This window comes from Sapajus apella, unplaced genomic scaffold (genome assembly GCF_009761245.1).
Source record: "Sapajus apella isolate SASKATOON/1434 unplaced genomic scaffold, GSC_monkey_1.0 scaffold13, whole genome shotgun sequence".
Taxonomy (NCBI): domain Eukaryota; kingdom Metazoa; phylum Chordata; class Mammalia; order Primates; family Cebidae; genus Sapajus; species Sapajus apella.
This window is the reverse complement of record NW_022436953.1, coordinates 28,921,344-28,949,245: the sequence shown is the minus strand read 5'-3', so window position 1 is coordinate 28,949,245 and position 27,902 is coordinate 28,921,344. Positions and strand designations below refer to the sequence as shown.

General features: G+C 40.7%; 2 protein-coding genes and 1 pseudogene across 5 annotated transcripts in view; 2 read left to right on the top strand and 1 right to left on the bottom strand.

Annotated features, from left to right (window-relative positions):
• Positions 1-6,920, bottom strand: part of FANK1 (fibronectin type III and ankyrin repeat domains 1) — a 149,794-nt gene extending 142,874 nt beyond the window's left edge. For all 3 annotated transcript variants that reach the window (XM_032281978.1, XM_032281980.1, XM_032281979.1), the window contains exon 1: positions 6,765-6,920. In XM_032281978.1, the coding sequence (XP_032137869.1) occupies positions 6,765-6,777 (13 nt within the window). In that variant the 5' untranslated portion in view covers positions 6,778-6,920. The remainder of the gene's footprint in view (positions 1-6,764) is intronic.
• Positions 6,921-6,936: 16 nt separating this feature from the next.
• DHX32 (DEAH-box helicase 32 (putative)) overlaps positions 6,937-27,902 on the top strand; it is a 56,905-nt gene continuing 35,939 nt past the window's right edge. Inside the window, exons 1-2 of one of the 2 annotated variants that reach the window (XM_032281974.1) lie at positions 6,937-7,209; positions 21,948-22,474. In XM_032281974.1, coding sequence (XP_032137865.1) covers positions 22,172-22,474 — 303 coding nt within the window. In that variant the 5' untranslated portion in view covers positions 6,937-7,209; positions 21,948-22,171. Of the gene's footprint in view, positions 7,210-8,353; positions 8,441-21,947; positions 22,475-27,902 lie in introns of those variants that run through there. The other variant, XM_032281973.1, reaches the window with a different exon arrangement.
• Positions 12,418-12,654, top strand: LOC116554222 (annotated as a pseudogene).

The following is a 27,902-nucleotide window of genomic DNA, read 5'->3' as shown; positions in this document are numbered from 1 at the left end:
TAACTAACCTGTTTGCTTCTCTCAGGCTGACTAGACCTGTGAGGTCATTTTAAAAACTGAAAGGCTGTGACTGATCATCCCATTCCTTCATTTACTTACACCAGCATGAATAAAAGGATTCACCAGAGTCTAGAAAGATCTTATCCCTGTCTCAAGAAAACTTCTCAAGGGAGAGTTGAAAATATATAGATTACAGGTTGGACTGACAAAAGTATCAATACAGTGCAGACAGTACTGAGGAGGAAGAAATTAGCTCTTGATTTAGGGTGGTGGAGGGTAAATATACACACAAAGTTTCTAAGAGATGGTTATGTCTAAGAAAGGTTTTCTGTTTTGTTTTGAGACGGAGTCTCATTAACTCTGTTGCCCAGACAGGAGTGCAGCAGTGCAATCCAGGCTCACTGCAACCTCTGCCTCCTAGGTTCAAGTGATTCTTCTGCCTCAGCCTCCACAGTAGCTGAGATTACAGGCATGCACCACTACGCCTGGCTAAGGTTTGTATTTTTAGTAGAGATGGGGTTTCACCCTGGTAGCCAGGCTGGCCTCCAACTCCTGACCTCAGGTGATCTATCCGTTTCAGCCTCCCAAAGGGCTGGGATTACAGGTGAGAGCCACTGCGCCTGGCCAAGAGAGGTCTTAAAGGACAAATAGGTGGACAGGCAGGGGGAGGAGGAAGGAGTGTGGGGAGAAGAGGACCTTCCAGAGAAAAGCCATAAAAGAGTTTCTAACAACCTGGAAAGGGGCTGGGGCATAGCAAAAGGAACTGGCACCTGCCTCTAAGAGAAAGGAATGCCTCCTCCCTTCTTCCAGCCTCCCTTAAGAGAAATACCCAAGAATGCTCCCAGCCCTGTGAGCACAGAGCACTGGTGTGAGTTGTTTACCTGTTAATGAGTCTGCACCACCATCTCTATGTAATGAGTCACTCCGGTCATTCTGGGATGAGGTTGGTATGCACAAACCCCTCCTTTAATCTGGTTGGCTAGTTCAGAACAGACAAGTTTTAACACTGCTTCCTCCCCCAGGCAAGAAGTAAAGCCTGGGTTCTGAGGAACAGCCTCCACCTGGAGACCATGTCTGGTGAACCTGAGCTTCGGGAGAGACACAGCTTCAAGCCTCACGTCGTTTTGCCTCTTCCGGTGCCTGACAGCATCAGAGGTCAGAATCACAATGAATTGTAGCATTTTGATGGGGATTTTAAAACATGACTGTTTAAAAATGCTGCTTTGAAAATGTTTTTTTTTTTTAAAGTTTTAATCTTGATTTACATAAGCATTTATTTCTTGATGAGATTTAAATTAGAACCTAATTGATAGAATTTTCTTCAGTGGCTAAGACCATATGAGAAAAAAAAATGTTACACAAATTTTTTAACTGATTCCTGGGCTTAAAGAAGAAATTACTTTTAAATCCTCACCAGTCTCCCAGATAATTAATGAGCACGTACTGCCTGGGAGTGCAAAAATTTTTAGGTCTTATGACCTTGAGGCCGCTTGATCCAAAAAATAAGATTACTTGCCTCTTTCCTTAATCTTACCTGATAGAATGAGACTCTTAAAACATCTCGCTTAAGTTAGAAAAGAAAATGGAGCACCATATTTGTAATCGACCTGACATTTATAAGCACCTGATTTAAATGAACTTTACTCAAAGCATACTCCACAAGAGGCACTTCAAATTTCACTGAAGCACAGCCCTTTGTGTTGTAGAATAATGTAGAATTAAATGGCTTTCTTTTTTTTAAGTACACCACAACACTGTTAAGGAAAAAAAAAGCAGGTAAGGCATCTATCTGTGAACAGCAGTGCCATTCATTCATGAATGTGTAAAGGTTACTCCGTGTCAGGCACTAGGGACAGGATGGCAAACAGGGCAGACAGGGCCCCTGACCTCTTCCGTCACCCTATAGTAGAGTGAAGAAAGATTTTGTTGTTGTTGTTTTTGAGACAGAGTTTTGCTCTTGTCTCCCAGGCTGGAGGGCAGTGGTGCTATCTGGGATCACTGCAACCTCCACCTCCCAGGTTCCAGCAATTCTCCTGCCTCAGCCATGTGAGTAGCTAGGATTAAAGGCATGCGCCACCATGCCTGGCTAATTTTGTATTTTTAGTAGGAACGGGGGTTTCACCATTTTGGCCAGGCTGGTCTCAAACTCCTGACCTCAGGTGATCCACCCATCTTGACCTCCCAAAGTGCTGGGATTACAGGCATGAGCCACCATGTCCAGCTAGATTTTAAATATTAACAAAACTGATTATTACTGTGAAAAGCACAGAGATAGAATAACATCAAAGAGGGGGAGCACCGCCACTTTAGGAAGCCAAGGAAGGGCTTGAGGAGGAGAAATTTAAGCAAAGATTGAAGGACATTAGGAGTCAGACCTGCCAGAGCAGGAGGGAATAGCATTCCTGGCGGAGGAAAAAGCTTGTTCAGAGACAAAGAACTGAAAGAAGCTTGTTTGAGGGACTGTAAGAAGACTAATATGCTTAAAGCATATGTCTAAAATCAGGTGTGTGATGAGTTTGAAGAGGCAGCTAGATCCCTGTAAGAATTTTAGAGGGCTTTTGGCAGGAGAGTGACATGATCTGATCTGACATATATTTTGAAAGGTCACTCTGGCTTCCAGGTAGCAGTGGGAGAAAACGTGCAAAAATTATTAGAGTTCCCAAACATAATTTATGTAGCATGGTGGCTTGGAGTACCACCGATTACAGTGGGGAGGGAGAGGAAGGAGCCCATTTGGGGTATATTTTGGAAGTGGAATAAACAGACCTGCTGGTAGATGGGGTAGGGTGGGTGAGTAAAAACGAGGAGCCACGGATGAGTCATGTTTCAGGCTGGAGTAAGGGAAGGCTGGGAAGACTAGTGGAGAAACAGGTTCAGAGAGAAAAGTCTCAGTCCCTTAGTCATTCACCTCAGTCCCTTAGTCACTGGAATACCTTAGATTTCTATTTACCATTTCTTTAAAAACATACGTGAGGCTGGTAGGCAGTCCAGGCTACTAGGGAGGCCGATGAGGGAGGATCCTTTGAACCTAGGAGTTTGAGGCGTACCTGGGCAACCTAGCAAGATCCTGTTTCTCTAACAATAACAACAACAACAACAAAACAACAACAACAAAATGTGTAGTAGGAAATTGCTGCCTGCTCAGCCTAAACTAACCCCAGATTTTAAAAATATAGATATAGGAAGAGTTCACAGAACAGGCAGCATCAAGCGGGAGCTGGGCGCTTCTTTTGATGCTGCATTTGATGAATACACACAGTTTTTACTCAGGTTATATGTTTGCTTAGATTTGGGCTAAAGATTCCCCAAAGCCGCCCCTTGGTATTGACACTCATTAAGAAATTAGGAATTGATAGTAACATTGAACTATTTTCCAACAACAAAGAAAAAAGAAAAAAACCCCATCAAAACCCCAAACAAATGGAATGTGATGTACGTTTTCCACGTTATTTTATACAGGAGCTATCTTTCCAACACTGAACCTGGTTTAGCAAGAAAATAATTAAAGATGTAAACGTGCAAGCCAAGAGCCAAAACCACTCTGAACAGCCCAAGGTTGTGAACTTATTTAATTTGTCCTTTCCCTGAGGAGTCATTTCTTGGATCATTGACTTATTATTATTCTGTAAAACAGTGGCAGCTCCTGCCTTCCTCCGCTTACTGCCAGAGTATGATCCAGCTGTGGGGTTTGAAGAGTTTATGTTTATTGGATTTTAATGACTTAGTTAACAAAGGTCATTCCTAAAAGTAATAGAAAACGAAGTGTGTGGAAACAGAATGGATAAGACTGACTCGAGGGTTATTTCTAGCAGTTCCTTGGTGTTGTCCTTAGATACATGTTTAATCCTTAGAAGCAATTATGAAGGATTCTTCCTCATAATCAATTTACTGATGCTATATTCAACTATATTTGTAAAATGTTATTTTAGACCCCTCAGTAACAAAAGGAACAGGGCTTAAAATATATTAGATAATACTGATATAAACAATGTATTGTTTACATAATATTGCTGACAGTATAAATGTAATTATGTAGAACTGTAATACTTGTTAATGTCACATTTGTGGCGCTTCCATTATCTTTGCCAGAAGGAAATAACTTCAGTCTAAGGTGAAATCTGGTTGGATGTGAATCTCCAAGTTAAGAGAAACCTCAGAGATCATTTAATATTGTCCTTTTAAATATTTACTATGAATGGTAGTAAATATCCAAATGATGTTTATTAGACTGTAAAAGAATTTCCAAGCTGGGTGTGCTGGCTCACATCCGTCATCTTAGCACTTTGGGAGAACAAGGCAGAAGGATCACTTGAGGCCAGGGGTTCGAGAACAAATTGGGCAACACAGCCAGACCTTACCTCTATTCAAAGTAAATCAAATAAAAAAAAATTATCTGGGTATGGTGTTCCACACCTACAGTCCCATCTTCTCAGGAGGCTCAGGTGAGAGGACTGCTTGAGCCCAAGAGTTCAGGGTTGCAGTGAGCTATGATTGCACCACTATACTCCAGCCTGGGGACAGAGCAAGACCCCATCTCAAAACAAACAAACTAACAAACGAACAAAAAACCAAAAACATAAATGATTATTTGAATTATTTAAAATTAAATTGATAAAATCATTTAAGACTACGGTGCCTCAAGCCTGTAATCCCAGCACTTTGGGAGGCTGAGGCGGGTGGATCATGAGGTCCAAGAGATCGAGACCATCCTGGTCAACACGGTGAAACCCCATCTCTACTAAAAATACAAAACATTAGCTGGGCATGGTGGCGCGTGCCTGTAATCCCAGCTACTGAGGAGGTTGAGGCAGGAGAATTGCCTGAACCTAGGAGGCGGAGGTTGCGGTGAGCCGAGATCGCACCATTGCACTCCAGCCTGGGTAACAAGGGCGAAACTCCGTCCCCCCGCAAAAAAAAATAAAATAAAATAAAATAAAAATAAAATAAAATCATTTAAGACTATATGAAAATAAATACATTTACAGTCATGCCCCAGGTATAAATTAAATATTTTCTACTTCAAAATCCAAAGACATGAGACATAAATGTATAGTTCACATACGTAATACATTCCTTACATGGTTACAGAGCCTTCCGGATCTGGCTCTGGTTGACTTTTCCGGCCTTATCTCATTTCTCCTCCCTCTTCCCAACCCAGTTTTTTCCTCCGCCTCTCCTTAGCTACAGCTTTACTAATCTTCCTACTGTGAGCCTCAAACCCACGCTGCTCTCAGGTCTCAGGGCCTATGTACAAGTAACTCCCACTGTCTAGAATCCCTTGCTCCCATTCGCTGCTGGGTCATTCTGCAGACCTAGTACTTCTTCCTCTTGGGAGACTTCTGTGCATCTTCTTTTCCCCCAATCTCCAAACCCCACCAAGACCTGAGTAGCTTTTGAACAAGTTTCTGCTTAGCTTTCCTGGGATGACCAAAACAAACACTGTCCTATCCATTGTTTAATTCTCAATCCCTAAAACAGAGCTGTAACATAGTAACTACTATAAGTGAACGAATGAATAAAGACAGTGAGCACTAAAGAACTTGAAGTTATGGTTCACACACGTAAATAATAACATAAATCTGAAGAAATAAAGTTGCTGTTTTTAAAAGATATATTTCAACTCACTTATTCTCTAAGGCAGGAATACACACAGCCTGGCATCAGCTTGACATAAGACAAATATTTGAGCATTTTTGTATGCTAAATTTATTTCACTACGTTGACAAAAATGTAGACTCCAAAGAGCTGTAAATGCAAATGACAAATACAGTACAAAAATCTATCAAGCAACTTTAAGTCACAACTTGTACGCTTTCTCCTCAGCAAATGAGTTAAAAGAAAAGGAAAAAGTATTTGAAACCTTCTTGCTGGAAAACGAATGACCTTTAAAAATGCCAACATTTTCCGCAGGAATAGATTTGGTCTGAGTACTTCATTTCTGAAATTGTACAAGAAAAGACGACCTAGTTTTGAGAATCAGATTGCATCCTTCCATAAAGGTTTTAGATCTTTTAAGTCTCCATACGAAACACTGCCCTTATTTTGAGAACAAAAGCAACAATAACACAGCTTAGGCAGGACAGAGAAAGAAGGGCCTTGGGACAAAGTCCCTGGAAAGGTAAAACAACAAAAACTGTTAAGTTAGAGCTCAAGTTAGATCTGGTAACTCCAAACTGCACGACTTTTGCCATCCATCAAAAGCAACATAGGAAAACAGAAAAAAAAATCATGAACATTTTTTGAATGTCCTAATTTGTAGAACCCCTAATAATGAATGAAATACACTTAGACAAAGCTCTTTTTTTCTCTAAGTCGTAGACTGGGGGTGTGAGGTGGGAGGCGGGGAGGAGGACGGGCTCTGTAATAAATACAAGACCCAGCCCCATGGCGTGTTTAACTGCTGACATTTTAGAAGAAGAATGAGCTATTTACAATTAATGAACCAAGCTACCAAAGTAACTAAAATTATGACAGTAGGAGGATTAGTAAACGGAACTGTCTGGGCGAAGTTTCAGGAAGGCGTACGCTGGGGGTGCTGCGCCCTCCCGCCCATACCTCGGGGCTCTCCCGTCTCCCCGGCTCCCCAGTGTAGATCCTCGGGCGCCGGCGGCCCAACCTCCAAAGCGCGAGGAGGAGACGCAAACCGTAGTTCCCTGTCCGAGTCGAAGCCAGCGGAGCTGCGCGCAGGTCGCCCACACTCGTTCCCGGGGAGCCCCAGCCAGGCCGCCCGCCCCGGCCCCAGCTCCAGCCCGGGCCTCCCTTACTCTGGGGCTCCATGGCCAGCTGCTCCCGGACCCCCGCGGGTGAGCCCCCGAGCTCCCAATTCCTCTCTTCCAGGGCCGGCGTCGCTACGGTTGCCCTGACAACCCGGAGGCGGAGTGGGCGGGACCAGAGGAACGGCGAGCGGGAGGGACCAAAAGCCGCAGGAAGTGAGGGCGCGCGTGAGAACCCGCGCGTCGCCGGGGGCACAGAGTGAGGGTGGCGGCCAGGTCACCGGCTGAGGACACCTCCCCTGAGGCCCGGTCAGGGGGTCGCGCCCTCCCTGGCGGCCCCCGCGGCCCCGCGGGACCTGTGCCCCGACGTCTGGGGTAGCGGGCTGCGGGCCCCGCAGTCGCCGACCCGCGGTGTCCGTCGGGCGAGCGGACCTGCCCGCAGGGAAGGCCGCCGGCCCTGGGCCTCCCTCCCGGGACCTGGGAGCCGCCGCTGCAGGTAACGGCGGGGCCCCGGCGGCGGAAGGGGTCGGGGGTCGGCCCAGGGGCGGGGACGACCCGAGCCGGGTGGGCGGCCCTGGAGCACCTGTTGCGGCCGCCTGGGGGCCCCCTGCCCGCGGTTGCCGCGGACGTTCCCAGCCCAGACCCCGACACGCCGAGGGCGGCCTCGTTGCCTCTTGCTCCGGGAGCCGCGCCTCAGCCGGAGGACGGAACCTGCGGGCAGCCCTCACACCGGGGGTCCCTCCGAGCCCGGGCGGGAGCCGGGCCTGGGGCGGTCCCTCGAGCCCCCCCGGACGGCAGCGTGGAGCGCTGCGAGCCGCCGGCGCCGTCGCTGTCGCCCCCAGTGGGCCGGGCGCGTCTGCTGAATCGCGAGCGCCAGGAGCCCGGCTTCGTCCGGCATTGCCTTGTCATCCCCGTGTCCCGTTTCAGGCCGGGGGCCCGGGTCGGATCATTCCGCCTGGCTTCGTTTTTTGTTGTTGTTTCAATCCACCGCGTTTCCGGTTGAGTTACGGAATCAGCCCACAGGTTTTGTAGCCAAACTTTGCAGGGCTGTGAAACAAATGTAACATTATTCCACACAATGGTCTTTCATATTGGTTTTAAAAAACAGTGATTCAGGGTTTGCTTTAAAGAAGATTTTAGGATCACAAGGGATTGTTATCTGGTAAGTTGTAAAAACTCAAACAACCGGGAGCGAATCGTAGGTTAAGGAAAGCCGGAAGGAGGAAAGAAAAATGGAGAGGAGGAGAGAAGAAAAAGGATAAGCAAGAAAGTGAAGGGGGCTTTGCGGGGTGGGGGGTGGGGGGTACAAGGGGTTGGGGGGGCTGTAGGATTGATTTAATACTCAGGTCTGGAGACTATGATCCTTCTATTAATTCCAGCCGCTGCTCCAGAGAGCAGTTGAGGGAAATGAAAGAGCCCTTTTCGGGGTCATGCAAGTGATTGATTACTCATCTTGCCACTAGAAAGATTTCCACTCCCTGGATGACAAGGACACCAACGAGAATTACTTTCCTCTTAGGAAGGGAATCATTCAAAGGTTAATTGAACTTGAGAAGCATATATTCTTTGATGAAAACTGACATTATATTATGCCAAATTAGGCTTTCCCCCCCTCTCAGACTATATGGGGACTTTTTCAGATTGTCAAAACAAGAAGGCTTATGTGTGGATATTGACAAGCAGCGTGATATATACAGAACACATAATTCTTAAGCTGAAGTATTAAGGTAATAATTTAAGGGTGGAAAGTAAACACTTCATGGAATCTTAACTACCTGTTCCTGAAATTCAGAGACAGGGGACTTCATTTTTAAACAAAGATCACTATCTAAAGAAGTAAAGATACTTCTGTGTCCAGTGGTTCTCAAGTTCTAGTTTACATATGATAAGCAAAATCACGAAGTGGTCATTTCATTCCAGATACAAGTAGAGTGATGCCCATCAATATCTCATAATCAAAAGTGACAGGGTAATAATTTTTAAAAAACACCTGGCACTTACTGACAAAAGAAGGTTGAATTAAGTCTGCTCAAACAATATTCTTATTTTAAAGCATTAGTATTCTTTAAAAAAGAAGAAACAGCAGTGAAGGTCTCTATGCTAAAGTAATCAGGACTAAAGAATTTGGTTTTAAGGTTGGAGAAAACGGGGTTATGTATTGGTGAAATATTTTGTAATCATACAGTGCTTATTTTATCAGTAGCTATGAAGTTGACTTTGAGGAAATTTTGAATTGAAATACTTTAGGTGACAAGTAAAGACAACTGTGAAAAGCAACATTTGATTTTAGGGAATGGGGTACCTATGGAAGAAGACTGGTTCCCTGTTGGAATTGAGGAGTAAAGGCACTAAAATATCTAAGGCAGGGACAACATTCAGTTTCTCTTCCTTCTAGCACCGAGTGCAATGTATGTGCTAAATGTTTGTTGAATGAATGAGAAGGACTTTAGAGAAATTGCTTTGGATATAGGGATACTCTTTACTATTGGAGAAAACAGCCGCCATCAGAAAGTTGCTAATGAGTTAGGGTGGGGGCGTAAAGACATTGATTGTACCTTTTTGGAGTTTTCTACCATTGTGCTTTATTTCTTTTCACTGGCATGTTCAGTCTGTTATTAGTAGTTAAAAGAAAACTATAAAGTTCTGTGTATATTTTTTAAGTCTCCAAACTCATTACTAGATAGAATAGTTACATTATTGTTTACTTTGCTAACAAAGTATCTAGTGGTTCTCAAGTTCCACTAAATGTTTAACTAAATGTAGCAAACTAAAGCATTATGGATAGGGAGTAACAATGAAGAGACAGATGTAGTCTTTTTCTTATTTAAATCTCTTGGCCACATCAGAATTCAAAGTAAAAATAACTTTAATCGGAGGTTAACATTATTTAAGGCAAATTGATAAAAAAAAAAAAAGTGTAGCAAATGAATGTGTTATCAATAGTTTTGTCTCCTAGCCTTACTGTGGTAAGTTGGAAGTTTCCGTTGTTTTTGTTGGTTTTAAGGTTTTTGTTTTCTTTACCAGAGTGAGGGTACTTTTTCCTGTCTCTCTGATACTTTCTTAAACTCTTAAGGAGTTCAGTTAAAGTTGGAGAACAATTAAATTTCTATTTTTGGTGTTCTACCTCTTTGTTCTCCAGACCTGTTATGGTCTACATTCAATTTGTTGCACTCACGTAGAATGTCTATCTCTCAACCCTTTACTCATCCATAATATAAAAGGGACTGCAGGACCATGTTGCCCCAGTTTCTATAAAGTCTTTCAGGATTAGGCTAATGCCCACTAAATGCACTTCTCTCTCCTACTGGGGGTGCCACACAATTTAGCATTTAACTCTATAGTATGCTTCCTTATAACATTTTATCTCTTTTCATGTGTATGGATCTTGTACCTCTGATTAGATTAAATATTTTTAGAGCTAAGTGTATGACTTATGCTTTTGTGTTGCTTTTAGCAAACAGTGGGCTTCACTGTGTACCTGATAATTTAAGTAGGGAAATAATAGAGAGGACAAATCTTTAGGGGTCATTGTGTTAATTTCTAGCTTTGCCCGTTTGGGAAAACCAGGAGCTATTATTGTGTCATTGATAACTTGGGATCATAAAACCTGCAATGGTTGTCTGATAGTCTAGTTGTGAGAATCAAGATAAATGTGATTATAGATATGAACAAAAATATCTTGTATATCATAATGAACTTTTTTAATGTAAAGGGCTGTTACTGACTTAGGCGTAGAGCAAACATTGATTCCACATTCACAATGTACTTCTGGGCTCTGGAATTGCAGATAATAAAGGGTGAACAGGAAATGACCAGGAGCTTCCGAAGCAGAAGAACAGCCTAGGCTGAGGCACGAAGGCAGGAGAACAACTAAGCAGTGGTTTATTGTGGCTGAAATGGAGAACACTTCATGTGTATTAGAAGAAAATGGGAGGAAGTAAGGCCAGTAAGGCAAATGTGGGCTAAATCAGAAGGCACCTAAGGACTGTGGGTTTATTTTCCTTTAAGGTAATAAGGAGGATTTGGGTCAGTGATTGGATCCATTTTGAAAAGGATCACTGGCAACACTCACATGACAGATTGGTAGAGAGCCTAAATGAGAGGCAAAAAAAAATGGAGATGTTGCTGAAGCTCAGTGAAGAAATGAAAAGATAACTAAGAAAGCGATGGTGGGAATAAGGAGGGGCCTCTGAAAGGGGTAGAATTGGCAGATCTTGGTGACACAGGAGATGAAGAACGAGAAGCCAGGGATGACAGTGGGTTGATACAGTAGATTGTTCTGCTATTCGCTGAACTCTGCAATGCAAAATAAGAAAAAAAAAATTTTTCTTTTGAGGAGTTTAAGAAGTGGGGTAGATGATGTATTCAGTTTGAGATACCTGTCATGTACATTAGACAGTCCCATAAGTAGTTGTGGTTGGACATGTGGGTCTGGAACTAAAGGAAAAAGTTTGAGATGAAGATAGAAATATGGATTAAGCATTTAGTAATTGAAGTTAAAATGTGATGATTTTCTCCAGGGGTATTAAGTGGAATAAGAGGGTAAAGGATAGAACCCTGAGGGTATGCACATTTTACATTGTGGGGAGAGGGGCTGATGGTGGAAGAACCCAGAGAGACCAAAGACCAGTGTTCAGAAAAGGGAGCTGCAAATTTGGGAGGATTAATGTAAGAGTTCCTGCTCCCGAGGAGTTCATGCATTGGCATTTCCTGAAATGATTATTTTCTCTATCCACCGTAGTATGCACCACATAGTTCATCTTTCTATTATTGTTCTATTAAAGTTAATGTAAAATGACTACCCATTACTTTGTTAACAGCAACAGAAATCTTTATGTGTTAAAACATTAAAAAAAATTTTTTTTTTAGATACAGAGTCTTGCTACATTGCCTAGGCTAGTCTGGAGCTCCTGGCCTCCTCCTGCCTCAGCCTTCCAAAGTGCTGGGATTACAGGCATGAGCCACCATGCCTGCTGCTATTTATGGGTTTTTTGTCTCCGCTTGGGACAACAAATCAAGTAAAATACAACTTTAGAAGTTGATCATGATCATGCCTCAAGCAAGTACTTATTAAAGAGAGAGAGAGATCAATAAAGTTCATTTTGTATATGTCTCAGATAAAACATGTTAACTTGGGGAGACCAACAGTAGCCTGTGCTTTAAATCTCAGCTTTTATTGAATCTCACACTTTTTCTCAAATATCTTAACTAGATTACTTAACTAAGCCAAATTAGTATTTTAGCATACTTTCTTAACTCTGCTTCTACTCAGAGTGAATTAGTTTTTGGAATGTTATGTAGTCAAAAAATCATCAAAATAATATCACAAAGCACTGAGTGTTCCAGTCATTTGAACTTCTGACAATACCTTTGACTTACAAACTTATTTGTGGGGAGTGGTCTATTAGTACTGTGCATAAACATTGAGTTCAGGGAGTCTTTCTGTATATACGTTTAAAATTTTTTTTTTAAATAGAGACAGGGTCTTGCTATGTTGGCCAGGCTGGTCTCAGACTCTTGGCTCAAATTGTCCTCCCCATTTGGCCTCCCAAAATGATGGGATTACAGGCATGAGCCACTGCCCCAAGCCTAAAATTGTTTTAAGTGCCCTTAGAATGTAAGGATTCTTTTTGTAAAATTTGTGCAGGGCTGTTTATTCAACCTGCAATACAATATGCAATACAATATTCAATACTGTATGTTTATCACTTCTCAGCCTTTTGGCTAAGATCAAGTGTAGTATCTGTTCTTATCATTATAATATTGCATATTCAACCAATAGTCGATACAAGGTTGGTTGTATCTGATATGAACCAACATTGAGTTAAAAGTTGATCTTTTTTAAAAAATTTTTTGTTTGTTTGTTTGTTTTGAGATGGAGTTTCACTTTTGTTACTCAGGCTGGAGTGCCATGGCACAATCTTGGCTCTCTGCAACTTGCGCCTGCCAGGTTCAAGTGATTCTCCTGCCTCAGCCTCCCAAGTAGCTGGGATTACGGGCATTCGCCACCACGCCTGACTAATTTAGTATTTTTAGTAGAGACAGAGTTTCTCCATGTTGGTCAGGGTGGTCTCTAACTCCCAACCTCAGGTGATCTGCCCACCTTGGCCTTCCAAAGTGCTGGGATTAAAGGCGTGAGCCACTGCCCGGACCTTGAGTATTTTTTAAAAGCTAATTAACTAGATTTGCTTACTTAAAATCAAAGCAATCAACTTGTTACAAGTCTAGAAATAAGGATTTTAAAATAAATTTTGCATTTACACCTTATCTTTTTCCAGAAAGGCTTTAAATTGATACTGGAAACCAAATAGGATATATTTTTGGGAGATCTGAGCCTGTTAAAAAGGCAAACAAAGAAGTGACCTTCTAAAAGTCCCAGTAGTGATTTGGTCCATTGTTTCAATTAAAGTATACCATGCCTAAGAGATAAAGTGTATTAAATATTTGACTGTAACTTTGTGTGGCCAGTAAGAACCATATTTTTTAAATGTATAAAACAGATTTACAAATCTATCTATACCATGTTTTTGTGTTTTATGGCATTCCTTCCAGACTCCTGACATCTCCCTTAGTGTCAAGTATTTCTTAAACCCACAGTGGTGCAAGTCGAGCCCATTTTTTAAAATGTAGTCTGGAAGCAATATGTAACATAGTCAGGAAGCAGTATGGTTATATGGTAAAGCATATGTACTGTCCACCTAACTGGGGTGGAGCAGAGATCAGACTGCCTGACTTCAAGCACCTGCTCTCCCACCGATGATCTTCTAGGAGCTGTATAAATTAAGTAAATCTCTGAAGGCTTACATTTCCTTACTTGAAAAATGGAAATAATAAAGTAAACCCTCATGGAGTCCTTAACAGTTTAAATGAAATAAACCATGTAAAGTGCTTAAGTGCTGAACATAGTATCTGGTGTGCAATAGTCACTCTATAAATGCTAATTGGTAGAATTATCATCACTATTAGTCCAACTATAGTTGTAGTATAGAACCATGCTTCTCAAAATACAGCCTGCAGATCAGTGCCAGCACAGACTTACTGGTTTGCAGTGAGATCAGGAACTTGTGCCACAATGTAAATAGGCGATGCCACTAAACGTACTGTTTAGTTATGCTGACTTTTTTTTAAAATAGCAGGACCTCTTCAGTGTAGGAAGCAGTGAGTTGATAAACCAGCACCGGAGTAGACATGGAGTAGGACAATGATCCCGAACTCCAAAAAATAATAACACTTGATCCTGAAGACATTATTACTCACTCATAATACCTCATTCACTTTTTTTCTAAACATTATAATAATTACAGTGTTTATGAGTTTAGCAGATATTTATTGATCACATAGTTTGTGCAAAGCCCTATATCTTATTTTGCAGGAGTTGCCACTATGGCTGAGAAATTAAACTTGCTTCTAGGAAGTCTACTATAAACCTGCAAGAGGAAATATGTGAAAATCCAAATACATGTGTTGCATATATACAGTGAATATTTGCAATAGTGTTGTAGCTTGGTTCCAAAGATTTCAATATAGATAGATATTTCTTTTTGCTAAGCTGCTCCCACAAAAGGACAGAATTATTTATTTATTTTTTATTTTAATTTTTTTTGAGACGGTCTTACTCTGTCACCCAGACTGAGAGCAGTGGCGCGATTTGGCTCACTGCAGCCTCTGCCTCCCAGATTTAAGCGATTCTCCTGCCTCCACCTCCTGAGTAGCTGAGATTTCAGGCACCCACCACCATGCCCAGCTAATTTTTGTATTTTTAGTAGAGACTGGGTTTCACTGTGTTGGCCAGGCCGATCTCGAATTCCTGACCTCAAGTGATCCACCTGCCTCAGCCTCCCAAAGTGCTGGGATTATAGGCATGAGTCACCACGCCCAGCCAGGACAGAATTAATACCTTTTACTTTTTCAGCATTATACTATCACAATCAAGTTCAGAGTTTGCTTTATTAAGATAGTGTTTAAATCTTCTAGGAGATTGAGAAACCTGCAATACTAGGGAATATCTGAGTTTTAGATATAATCACAAAATTTTAACTTTTAATGATTAGTATGGTCGAAGATTCATCCTTAGTGGTTTTTTTTAAATTACTGATTTACTATTTCATCCTTTGTGCAAACATTTGAATTATAAATGATTGATTGTTCCATAGAATATGAAGAGACATTAAATAAATATTAAAATGTTTATAAAGTTTTGACTAAATAAGTACAAATTCTTCCTCAAAAAATTCATTGCCAGCCTGGGCGACATAAGGGAGACACCATCTCTACAAAAAATACAACATTAGCCAGGCATGGTAGTGTGTTCCTATAGTGCCACTACTTGAGAGACTGAGGCAGGATGATCACTTGAGCCCAGAAGTTTGAGGTTGCAGTGAGCTATGATCATGCCACTGCACTCCAGCCTGGGTGATGGAGTAAGACTCCCATCTTTAATTTAAAAAAAATGCAATGTTCAAATAGATAATGTTGAAACAGATTTTGGAGTAATATAATTTTTAAAAGGCAAGGTATACATATGTATATTATATAGTATAGGTTTTACAAACTATGAATTAGATCATAAGAGATTTATTTTTGCAGACTAATTTACTGGTGAGTGGGCTTGGGGAAAAAGGAAAACAATGCAAAATGTTCACGTCAAGAAATGTTATTTTATTTTAAATATTTCTTAGAATGTTTTGCATGGAACTAGGTTTATTGGTTTCTTTTATTGCTGTGCTTGGTGCATCTGCTCATAATCACTTTTGTTGTGCCATTTGCCATATACTGTTAGCAGCTCTCTTGGAACCTAATCTCACTAATGACTTAAGAAAATGGAAGGCGGGTGTTAGAAAGATTATAGATAATATTAAAGAATATAAGGCAGGCATGGTGGTGTGCACCTGTAGTCCACCTACTCGGAAGGCTGAGGCAGGAAGATCACTTGAGCCCAGGAGTTGAATACAGCCTGGGCAATATAGTGAGCCTCTGTCCCTATTTCTAAAATTTTTTGAAATGCACACACATAAAAATGTAATGTAAAATAAAGAAAATAGAGTAACATGAAATCTAAGAGAATTGTAAGGTAAAACAGAAAGAATAAAAAATTTTGATCAAGAAATGACTAGGTAAGTTAGACCCATGGCACTTAAATCACAACTTTTTTACCATAGCATATCAGGTATTTTGTAATCTGGCCCCTGTTTCATCTTTGAGTTCATCTTGTACCAGAGTCTGCCTTTCTCTCCTATTATGTACCAGCCACATTTGCCTTTTTTAAGATAATTACCTGTATGATTGAATCTGCATGTCAGAGACAAAGAATTTCTGCTTCCATACCGCACCCTGTGGAAATTTCTGTTTCCACACCCCACCATAACCAGACCTGCCTGTTCAAACTATGTTCCTACTGTGTTCACATTACAGACACAGTAGGCACTCAGGTATTGGTTGAATAGGTAATAGGCATTATGGATGAGAAAACCTGAGGACACAGAAAACCTATTAGATTGTGAATGATGTTGATAAAATACAATCAGATGTTGCTCTAAAAAGCATAAAATCCCTAAAGGACAGAACGTGATTCATTCATTATTTATTCATTATTACTCAGCCCATAATTCTTAATTACGCACCCACTATATTTGGATTTAAGAGTAGAAATTACCAGTGAAGAAGGTATAGCTCCAGTAACAGTGTAAGTAAAGAGAAAGACATGGGGTAAAGATAATCACTAGTTACAAATGGTTCAAGAGTCCCCTCGTACTTGAGGATGTTGCCTCCTCAGTATCTATAATTTGCAAGCAGTCCCAAAAAGATCAGTGATCTGCTAGAGCATGATACATGAATTTCAGTGCAGCTTTGTCACCCTGCAACATGATAACTCTTCTGAATTGATCATGAGAAAGTAGCTTAAATAAATGTTGAAAAGGAGTTAATTTGGGGTTTGGGTGTATGATTCAAGGGAAGACCAGGAGCCTCTACAAATATTCCAGTTTGTGGGTTTGTAAGTCTTAAAGAATTCTAAGCATAGCAAGAGTCTATCGTATATCATAAATGAAAGGGAACAAAAAAGTCACGTAAATCCAGAAACCGCGAATTCCTGATAGAAGTGTTTAAACACTATGCAGCAGTAGTAAGCTGCCTTGAACTTAAATCAGAGTGAAATAACAAAGGTGCAACTGTATGCAAGATAGACTGCCGTGGAGACACTAACCCTTGCTTCATTGAACTCACATTTCGGTGGAGCTCACATTTCCAGTGAACAGAAAACAAAACAAAGAAGGAAAAGATATATATATTATGTTAGGTGGTGGTGTTAAGGAGGAAAAATGAAGCAGTTAAAGAGGTTAGGAAGTGGTTTCTAGTGGTGCGGGAGAGTGGTAAAAGTTTAGGTAGAGGGGGCCAGGGAAGCTCTTACTGAGGTGACATTTGGTGAAGACCTTTATGCAGTGAGGAATCTAGCTGTTTGGATATCTGAGGGAACATTTCATGCATACAGAAGGGTAAAGCACCAGTCCCAGAGGCAGGATATGTCATGGTGTTTGAGGAATAGCAAGGGAGCCATAAGGCTAGGGAACACTGAGTGTAGGAGCTGTTGCAAATGAGGGCAGAGAGGCGATGGCTCCAGATCATACAGGGATTGTTGGTCCTCTTAAGGATTTTGGTTTTTCTTCAGAGTGAGATGAAATGGGAAGCATTGGAGATTTGAGTAGAGGAGATATGAGCTGACTGTAACAGGATAACTCTGACTGCAGGGTTGAGACTTGACTACACGGGGATAAGGGTAGAAGAGGAAGGCCAGTTAGGAGGCTATTGTAATCCAGGTGAGAGGGGATAGTGGCTGGACCAAGTGTTCACAGTAGAGGTTATGGGGCACTTGATATTTTTTGAAGGCAGAACTGACAAGATTGAATATATTAGTTTTCTATTGCTCCTGTAAAAAAGCTGACAAAGTATGCAGTCGATAAGAAATTAACTATAAGAAATAATCACAAATCAAGTGTTAATTTATTGTCTTACAGCTTTGTAGATCAGAAGTCATTTGTCAGTCTCACTGGGCTATAATTAAGGTACCAGGAGGACTGTGTTCCTTTCTGGAAATTCTAGGAGAGAATCTGTTTCCTTGCCTTTTCCAGCTCCTAGAGGTCACCCACATCATTCTTCGGCTGTGGCCTCTTCCTCCGCCTTCAAAGCCTGCAACATTGCATCCCTCCGATCTTTTTCCATAGTCATATTTTCCTCTGGCTATGACTAGGAAAGGTCCTCTGATCTTAAGACTCATGTAATTAGATTGGGCTCACCAGGATAGTCCAGGATAATCTTCCAATCTCAAGGTTCTTAATTTAATCACATCTGCAGAGTCCCTTTTGCCATGCAAAGTACATATTCATAGGTTCCAGGGATTCCTACATGCACATCTTTGGAGGCTATTCTACATACCGCACCAGCTGAACGATCAGATGTGGGATTTAAGATAGAGAAAAATCAAGGGTTCAAATATTTCCGTCTGAGCAATTGCCAGAAAGAAATTAACTGAGATTGGAGAGACCAGCTTTGTGGCTTTGGAGTATATGTTGGGAGCTCAGTTGCAGGCATGTAAAGCCTGAGTTTCCTATGAAATATTCAAGTGGGAGATGATGTATAGGTAGTTGAATACGAGACTATAGTTTAGATCAATGGGTCCTGAGGACGTGTAGCCCATACATCCACATATGGGTGGCACTGAAGCCGTGAGATGAGATGAGACTACTCAGGCCGTGTTAAAGAGAGAAAAGAGAAGAGAGGTCCAGCAACTAGACATTGGGAAACTTCCAGATATCTACCAAGTGCTAACATTGTGTATTTGGGAATTTGATAGGTGAAAATTGTGCAGTAATATTGACTTGAACACACACAGACAAAACACGAAAGAGGAGCACTGAAATGGTGAAACATAAGAAGTTACTCAGGACAAATTAATGCTTTTGCTTCACTTCATGTCTTGCAAACTTTGCCTTTCCATTTCTGTGAACTGTATTTCTAGAATTACTGGACCAGAGCCAAACACATAAATGACTAAGACATAGCTTCATCTTACATCGACTTCTGAATCTACCTTGTTAAGGATGTCTGTTAATTAGATATGTATTATTTTCGTGGATGCTTGTTTAAGAGCTGTAATAGATTCATTTCAATTGGCTTTCCTTGACAAAGTATACAGTCTACAATATACAAGTATGATACCTTTGAAAGGAGCAAATGTCAGTTTTTCAGATTTAAATTTCTTATAGTAGAATGTAGTTTAAACTGAAAACAGTTATTAAACTTTATTTTGAGTGACATCTAACCTACTATATTATTTGTTTCTCTTTCTTTAGACTAGTACTGTCAAATTTGTCAAAGGCCAAGACGTGGATCTTTTGTGCCTATTTAATTACCTCTAGGAAAAAACATTTACATGGCTTACCCCAGTTGCAAGATGAATGAGGAGAGGTGTATGAATGAGAAGAGGTGTACTGGAGTCAGGGGGCCCAAAACTCAGCCTCTAGTTGGGTCTCAGCCACTCCATCCTTCAAATCTGGAATCCAAACCATATAGCAGCAAAAAGTCCCTCTGAGCAGTCCAAATAGATGTTCCAAAGTCTATAAATGTCATAGCTTTGCCCCTTAGACTTGTTGGATTCGATGGTAGAGTCCTTTGTGGATTCAAGCTTTACAAATATGTCTGTCAAACAGGCTTGTGTGGCTTCTAATGCACTGATTAGGAGAGGAGATTAGAAAGGCAGAGAAGAGCCTCACAAGATAAGGTGCCACACTGCGGCATGGGTTCTGAGTCCCCAGAGAAGAGCAGGGCTCCAGGGCAGCAGTCTGGTCTTTGGCCTCTGTAGATTTCAGAGACATCTGAGGATATTATTCTGTTTTGGTAACTGATGTAATGGTGACTTTGAGTCATGATGAAAAAGTTAAATTGTGAGTATAGTTTATTTAAGAAGGCAGAAATTTGATTATCTGTTTCTGGAAGTCAAACCACCCTGGAAATTAGTAGCTTACAAAAACAGTGACTATTTGTTATCTCTCATGATACTTTGGGTTGTGTTGGCTACTGTGGGTGCTGCTTCTGCTCAGTGTGGTGTTGGCTGGGGTTGCAGTCATCTGGAGGCTCGACTGGTCTGCCCGTCTTAGACAGCTTGTTCACATGGTTGGAGGTTTGTGCTGCTGTGGACTGGAAGTTCAGCTTTGGTCTCTTCCTGGTGACTTGGGCTTGGGTACCCCACAGAATAACAGCTGGTTCCAAAGGGGAGTGTTTCAAGCATGGGAATATCTTGGAAGTGATTCAGTATCACTTCACTGCATTCTTTTGGTCATAGTGAGTCACAGGGCCAGCTCAGATTCAGCGGGAGAGGAAGTAGATTCTACCTCTCCATTTGGAGCAGTGGCAAATAATCTGTGGCCATCTTTAATTCCACCATAACAGAGAAATTGTAAGGCTAATGTGTGTGGATACATTGCATAATGTGTGATGAAGGGGCCAGGTAAGTCTCAGGTCTTTAGAAAGAAGATTATTTAGAAAACTTGATTATTTCCTTAGGGTTCAAAGTGATCAATGCTTTATAAGTAAGATTTTACTGTAATTATAAGATTATTATACTCTTAGGGAGTATTATAAATTAAGGGAAATATTTCTATTTGGTAAAAATAATAGCTGTTCTTTTTTTAAGGTAAAACAGTTGAGAAATAGTACCTAAGGCAATCATTGGTTATAATATTTAATAGCAATTTAATTTACATGTAGGCTGAGAACCCTTGGAAGGGATTCTAATCAGAACAAAAGAAAAGTTGAATATAAAATTAAATTTTAACTTCTCTTAAGCAGTAGAATTCTCTGATTTTTGGATACCTTCCCAAAGTTAGTTTGTGCTGTGATCTCAAGCTACCATGCTTCCATTCTGTGGGTCTACTGTCACCTTATGAGGCAGTGAAGAGTTCAAAGTGAATCCATATTACATTTTTCTTATGCCTTTATAATTCCATTTTAATTTTGAAACACTGGCTTTCAGATGAATTTTTGTTTTTTTTTTTGTTTTTTTTTGAGACGGAGTTTCACTCTTGTTACCCAGCCTGGAGTGCAATGGCCCAATCTCAGCTCACCGCAACCTCCGCCTCCTGGGTTCAGGCAATTCTCCTGCCTCAGCCTCCTGAGTAGCTGGGATTACAGGCACGCACCACCATGCCCAGCTAATTTTTTGTATTTTTAGTAGAGACGGGGTTTCACCATGTTGACCAGGATGGTCTCGATCTCTTGACCTTGTGATCCACCCGCCTCGGCCTCCCAAAGTGCTGGGATTACAGGCTTGAGCCACCGCGCCCGGCCCAGATGAATTTTTAAGAACTCTGCTTGGGACAAGCCAGCCAGCTGGGCATGGTGGCTGACATTTGTAATCCCAGCAATTTGGGAGGCCGAGGAGGACACATCACTTGAGCCCAGGAGTTTGAGACTAGCCTGGGCAACATGGCAAAACTCTCTCTCTGAAAAAAAAAAATACAGAAATTAGCTAGGCATAGTGGTGTACACCTGTAGTCCCAGCTACTCAGGAGGCTGAGGCACGCAGATCACTCGAGCCTGAGAGGTTGAGACTGCAGTGAGCCATGATCGCTCCACTGCATCCAGCCTGGGTGAAAGAGTGAGACCCTGTCTCTAAATAAAAATAAATAAATAAATAACCAGCCATAACCATATATGGAAGGAAATAATAAATTCATTCCCCTCACTTGGCTTTCTAGACTGACATAAGCAAAAGCAAAATGAAAAGTTTTAAAAATGTTTTTCATTAAACTGAAGGATTTCTTAATAATAGACTTTCCTATAGGCAGTGTTAGAGGAACACTCACCAGGCCTTCACAGTTCTTTCCTTTTATAGGGTCCAGCTCCTCTTTTGACATGGGATTAGGTGACCACGTGATTGATTAGCCTCACAATCACAATCCTGTCCCTCCTGTTGCTTTCCATTCACAGTTGATCAAGACTCAGAGGTCAGGCAGAGAGCACGAGGCCCAGTGCAGAATCATTTTCTGAACCAGCCAGGAAATACTGGAACCGACCAAACTTTAAACACCAGCCTAAATTATTCCTGTTCTTTTACGCAGGCAGCAGAAATGACGAAACCTGTTAACAGAAAAAAAATAATGCTTTTCATTTGAATACCTATGCATTTTCTTTTTAACTTGTATGTGTTCCTAATTTTCCTTACTCTTTGTGTTTGTTTCTTAGTGTGGTTTATTGACAATCATTTACAATGCCGAAGAGTGCTGTAGTGGGCCAGCACAGTGGGTAACAGCAATGAAGAACAGATGCAGGTTTGAGGAATTTAACTTGCGAAAACCTTGAACTGAAGTCTTAGAGATTGAGACATATGGGTTTGTATAAATAGGCTTTTAAGCCCTGTTTGCAGTGGGTTACTGATAGGAGAAACTTGCTTGTGGAATGTCAGCTGCATGAGCTCACTGTTGGACAAGATGGAAGAAGAAGAGCTGCAGTGTCCGAACTCTTCCTCTGAAAAACGCTATTTTCCTGAATCCCTGGATTCCAGCGATGGGGACGAGGAAGGGGTTTTGGCCTGTGAGGATTTGGAACTTAACCCTTTTGATGGATTGCCGTATTCATCACGTTATTATAAACTTTTGAAGGAAAGAGAAGATCTTCCTATATGGAAAGAAAAATACTCCTTTATGGAGAACCTGCTTCAAAATCAAATCGTGATTGTCTCAGGAGATGCCAAATGTGGCAAGAGCTCTCAGGTGAGTAACCACTACAAAAATTATTTGCTTTATATGTTGATTTTTAAAGTATTAAATAATTACATGTCACAGCCTAGTGTTCTAATGACAATATCTAAAACAAAACATTAATTCGGATAAAATAATTAAATCACTTGCCTAATTTTATGGATTCTAGCTGAAAAGTAAATAATATCTATATGGAAATTGTGTTTAAGGTACCACTAAATTTTCTCTAGAATAATATTAAAATTACTGAAGTGATCTAATTGTGTATATTATAGTTTAAAAGATGTGATGTGTGTTATTTCCCTGCCATGCGTATGGGGATTAACTGCTGTGTTTCAGTGCCCAGTGGTCTGAGAATCCAGGTATGTGGATGTGCTTATTGGTGAAGGTGGCTGAGCTACTGAAATCAAAAGCACAAGGAAATCCTGATTTTCCTGACCATAAGAAATAACTGAGCAACCAAATATGATCCAGGCCTGGGGCCATCTTTGGGGTCTAAGATGGGGGAAAGAATTAGGATCATTAGGAGATAAACCTAGGGATATTAAAATATTAACGAGTTGGACAAGGCACAGTGGCTCGCATCTGTAACCCCAGCACTTTGGGAGACCAAGGTGGGCAGATCGCTTGAGCCCAGGAGTTCGAGACCAGCTTGGGGAACATGGCAAAATGCCATCTCTACAAAGAATTAGCTGGCATGGTGCTGCATGCCTGTCATCTCAGCTATTCCAGAGGCTGAGGTGAGGGAATCACCTGAACCTGGGAAGTTGAGGCTGCAGTGAGCCACGATCATGCCACTGCACTCTAGCCTGGGCAATGTGAGTAAGACCTTGTTTCAAAAGAGAAAAAAAAAAAAAGGAAAGAGTTTATTTCTTTGCAAAGAGTGACTCATGAATTAGGCAGCACTCTGAACCATTGGAGGTTAGTGAGCCCCATTGCAGCAGCAAGGGCGGTGAGCTTTTATAGGCTGAACATGAATGTAAGACAAAAGACATTTTAATTGGTTAGAGCAGAAAGTTCCTAGTCAGGGAATAGTTGGCAGTTTCTGATTGGTAAAGTCTAGTATGGTTTTACTGTTTACATTGGACTTTAGTTTGCTTATGTGGGACCTTAAAGCTCTGGAGTTGCCTCAGCCTGATGACCTCCCAATTAAAGTGGTTTTTTTTGTTTGTTTGTTTTAACAGGATAGTGGGCCAGGTACAGTGGTTCATACCTGTAATCCTATCACTTTGGGAGGCTGAGGCAGGAGGATTGCTTGAGTCTAGCAATAAGTTGAGGCACAAATTTATCTTACAGAAGGCCACTTTTCAGAGCTACTCCTATGTCTGCACTTTCTTAAAATCATGTGCAAAAGAGGCATATTTTGGGGTCACATATTCTGGTCTCCTTCAGACATGTTTTGGGGTGCTATGACCTAAGCCCCAATATTACATAGTTAAAAAATACTTAATATTCAGTTAGTTGTTGTATTTGAACTTCAAGATTTGTTTCAAATGAGATCCGTATTTTACTCTTAAGTTTTAAAACAAGCAACCAGTATTTTTTTTTTTCTTTCTGAGACAGAGCCTCGCCCCATCACCCAGGCTGGAGTACAATATCACGATCTCGGCTCACTGCAACCTATGCCTCCCGGGTTCAAGCAATTCTCTTGCCTCAGCCTGCCAAGTAGCTCAATTACAAGCACGTGCCACCACGCCTGGCTAATTTTTTGTATCTTCAGTAGAGATGGGGGTTTCACCATGCTGGCCAGGCTGGTCTCAAAGTCCTGACTTCATGATTCGCCCGCCTCAGTCTCCCAGAGTGTTGGGATTACAGGCATGAGCCACCACACTGGCTGCAAACAGTATTTTTATCATGAAATTCATTTCTAAATTGTGGTGATGTAAGAATTAGAATAGACCATGTAGTGTGAGGAATGAGAAGTCCTGTTTCTCATAGAGAAGTTATGAATAGATCTAATGAATAGAACTCAAATCTGATGGAACCCCTTTATTTTTCAGATGAATAAACTGTGGCCCAGAGGGATTTGATAATTTATCTAATGCCAGTAGTTTCCTGAATTAGGGTTAAAAGAATACTTTCCACTATACATTGCTGCTTCCAAGTTGTTTATTACCTCTAGAGTTTACCTATTTTATTATCGTTTTATTTTTTGAGACAGAGTCTTGCTCTGTCACACAGGCTGAAATGCAGTGGCGTAATCTTGGCTCACTACAACCTCCACCTGCCAGGTGCAAGCAATTCTTGTGCCTCAGCTTCTTGAATAGCTGGGATTACAGGCTTGTACCATCATGCTTGGCTAATTTTTGTGTTTTTAGGAGAGTCAAGGTTTCGCCATTTTGGCCAGGCTGGTCATGAACTCCTGGGCTCAAGTGATCCCCCCACCTTGGCCTCCTAAAGTGCTGGGATTACAGACATGAGCAACTGCACCTGGCCTAAAGTTTACTTATTTTATAGGTAATTTTGAAAAGAGGAGGGCTGGACAACAGATGTTTTTTATCTAATTTACAGCTGCCAGTATCAAGGGTTTATTATGATTTGTTCTTTGTTATGCTTAGCTATTGTTATAACAAATGATTTCAGTTCATCACAAGAAGCTAATGATGAGAACTGAATGAGTATAATTTTCCTAGTTGCTGTGAACAAATAGCATTGAAAAAACTTTTTATTTTGCAATAATTTCAAACTTAAAAAAATTGCAAAAATAGTACAAAGGTTTTCCATGTATTTTTCATCCAGGTTCCCAAATGTAAGATTTTACCATATAAACTTTATTATTTTATCCCTGATACATTCTTACACATTTTTATTCTGAACCATTTAGGAGTCATTTGAGGACATGATGCCCTTTGGCTCCAAATACTTAACAGAATATTTACTGAAAAACAGTGCATAGCCATAACATAAGTATAAAAATCTGGAATATAATGTTGATGTATAATTATTATCAAATTTCTAGATATTCACATTTAATCAGTTTCTCATTGATAGCCTTTATAATCACAGAAAAAAAATTGTTTTTCTGGCCCAAAATTCAATCCAAAATTACATTGCATTTTATTGCCATTTTTTAAAGTCTTCTTTAATCTGAAACAACTCCCTAATCTCTCCTTGTCCTTTATGACCTTGATATTTTTGAAGAGCACAGGTTAGTTATTCTGTAGAATGTCCCTCATTGAATGTGTCCAGTGTTTCTTTAGGGTTAAGTTCAGCCTCTGCATTTGTGGCAAGTAGACCACACAAGTGCTGTGCATCCTTCTAAGTGCCTCATATCAGGAGGCACAAAATGTCAGTTTTGCCCATGCTGGTGGTGTTAAATATGATCACTTGGTAAGATGGTGTCTGCCTGGTTCTTTATTGAGAAGTTAATAATTTCTCTACAATCATTTAATAGATACATATTTTGATACTGTGTAAATATGTTTCTCATTATACATTTGTAACCATCTAGTAGGTTCATCTTGCTTGTTGTCCAGATAGAGCCAATTTATCAAGACAAGGGAATTGGAATAGAGAAAGAATTTAATACACATAGAGCTGACCAAACAGAAGACAGGAGTTTTACTATTACTCAAATCAGCCTCTTTGTCAGTTTGGAGGCTAGGGCTTTTCAAGGATTGTTTGGTGGGCAGGGGGCCAGGGAATGGGTACTGTTGATTGGCTGAGGATGTACCCATAGAGGTGTGGAAAACAGTCCTCATGTGCTAAGTCCACTTCCAGGTAGGGACAGCAGAGAACCATCCAGTTTTCAGAAATGCAAAAACCTAAAAAGACATCTTAGAAGGCCAATCTTAGGTTCTACAGTAGTGATGTTATTTACAGGGAAGTTACAAATCTTGTGACCTCTGGAATAATGACTGGTAATCATTTAACTACACCTACATCTTGGCAGCATTCAGGCCTCCCTCATCCTCCTAACTTGGTGTCCTTTCATTAGTTTTACAAAGGTCGTTTCATTTCACTAGCATTTAAACTATAAATGTCTCCAAAAGCTAGCTTGGCTCACTGCAGGAATGGCTAAGGGCAGTTTGAGGGTGAAAGGCAAGATGGAGTTGGGTCAAGTCAGATCTCCTTTACCATCATAATTTTCTCACTGTTACAATTTCTGCAAAGGCAGTTTCACATTCATCCACTAGTGTTAGCATTTTTAGTGATTCTTACCTTTGAATCATTACATTAGTAGTAACCAAAGATGATTGTTCTAATTCTGACATGTCTTTTATACATTATTTAGAATTTTTCTGTAAGGCTGCACTTTCTCTCCTTCATCATTTATTTATGTCAATGTGGACTCATAAATTCTTATTTTATTCTGTGTGTTATAATGTATTACTAAGCCTACTTTGTTGTTTAAATTGCCCCTGATGTCACTTCTCTGTCCTTTTGACATTTCCCCATTATTTCTGAGCACTTCTTTGCTTTCTGGCTCAGTAAGATGTTTCAGGTTCATCTAGTACATTCCCCATGCCAGCCCAGTAAAACCATTTTTTTCTCCAGCAGTCCTGGTTCCTTTTAGTGGTGAACTGTGTTTTGAAACCAACATCTGGACACTAAGTATACGGATTACCATTGGTTTATTGCTTTTTTAATTTTTATTTTTGAGACAGGTTCTTGCTCTGTCACCCAGGCTGCAGTGCAATGGCACAGTCATGGCTCACTGCAACCTTGACATCCTGGGCTCAAGCGATCCTCCCACCTCAGCCTTTAGAGTAGCTGGGAATACAGGTGTGTGCCACTACACTCAACTATCTTTTGTAGAGACAGGATTTTGTCATGTTGCCCAGGGTGGTGTCAGACTCCCGAGCTCTAGCAATCTTCCTGCCTCAGCCTCCCAAAGTGCTGGATTACAGGCATGAGCTACCGTGCCCAGCCTGTCATTGTTTTTAGGCCATCTCAGTGGACACAACAAGGAAATAAATGTATGCGAGTACAGTACACACACATCTCATTCTATCTGTCTATCCATCTATCTGTGGCTCTATTTCTCTGTCTCTCTAGCTGTTTCTCTCTTTCTCTATTTCTTTCTATGTATTTCTATTTTCTTACCTCTCATATTTTTTATCTATCTTTTTATGTCTTAAAAACCATGAGTTTGTACAGATGCCTCTGCTTCCATTTAGGATTACAGGATTTATTCTAGCCTTCCCAATTTTCACATTAATTACTTCTCTATGAGAAACAGGACTTGGCATTATTCACACTTTGTTGTAAGATTGAACAAGTAAAGATACTTGAACAAACAATTCATATTGTAGTTTCAGAATTGCTAATCCACACTGCAGTTTAAAAATTTTCTAATATACTTCTTGATTTTTCTTTCAGAATTCATCAACTTCAAGAGCAAGAATTATTACATATATAATATGTTATATTAGTGCCTAGCAATGGTTTCTCTTGTCATTTTTAATTTCTCAATTATTTCAATAAATTCATGTTTATT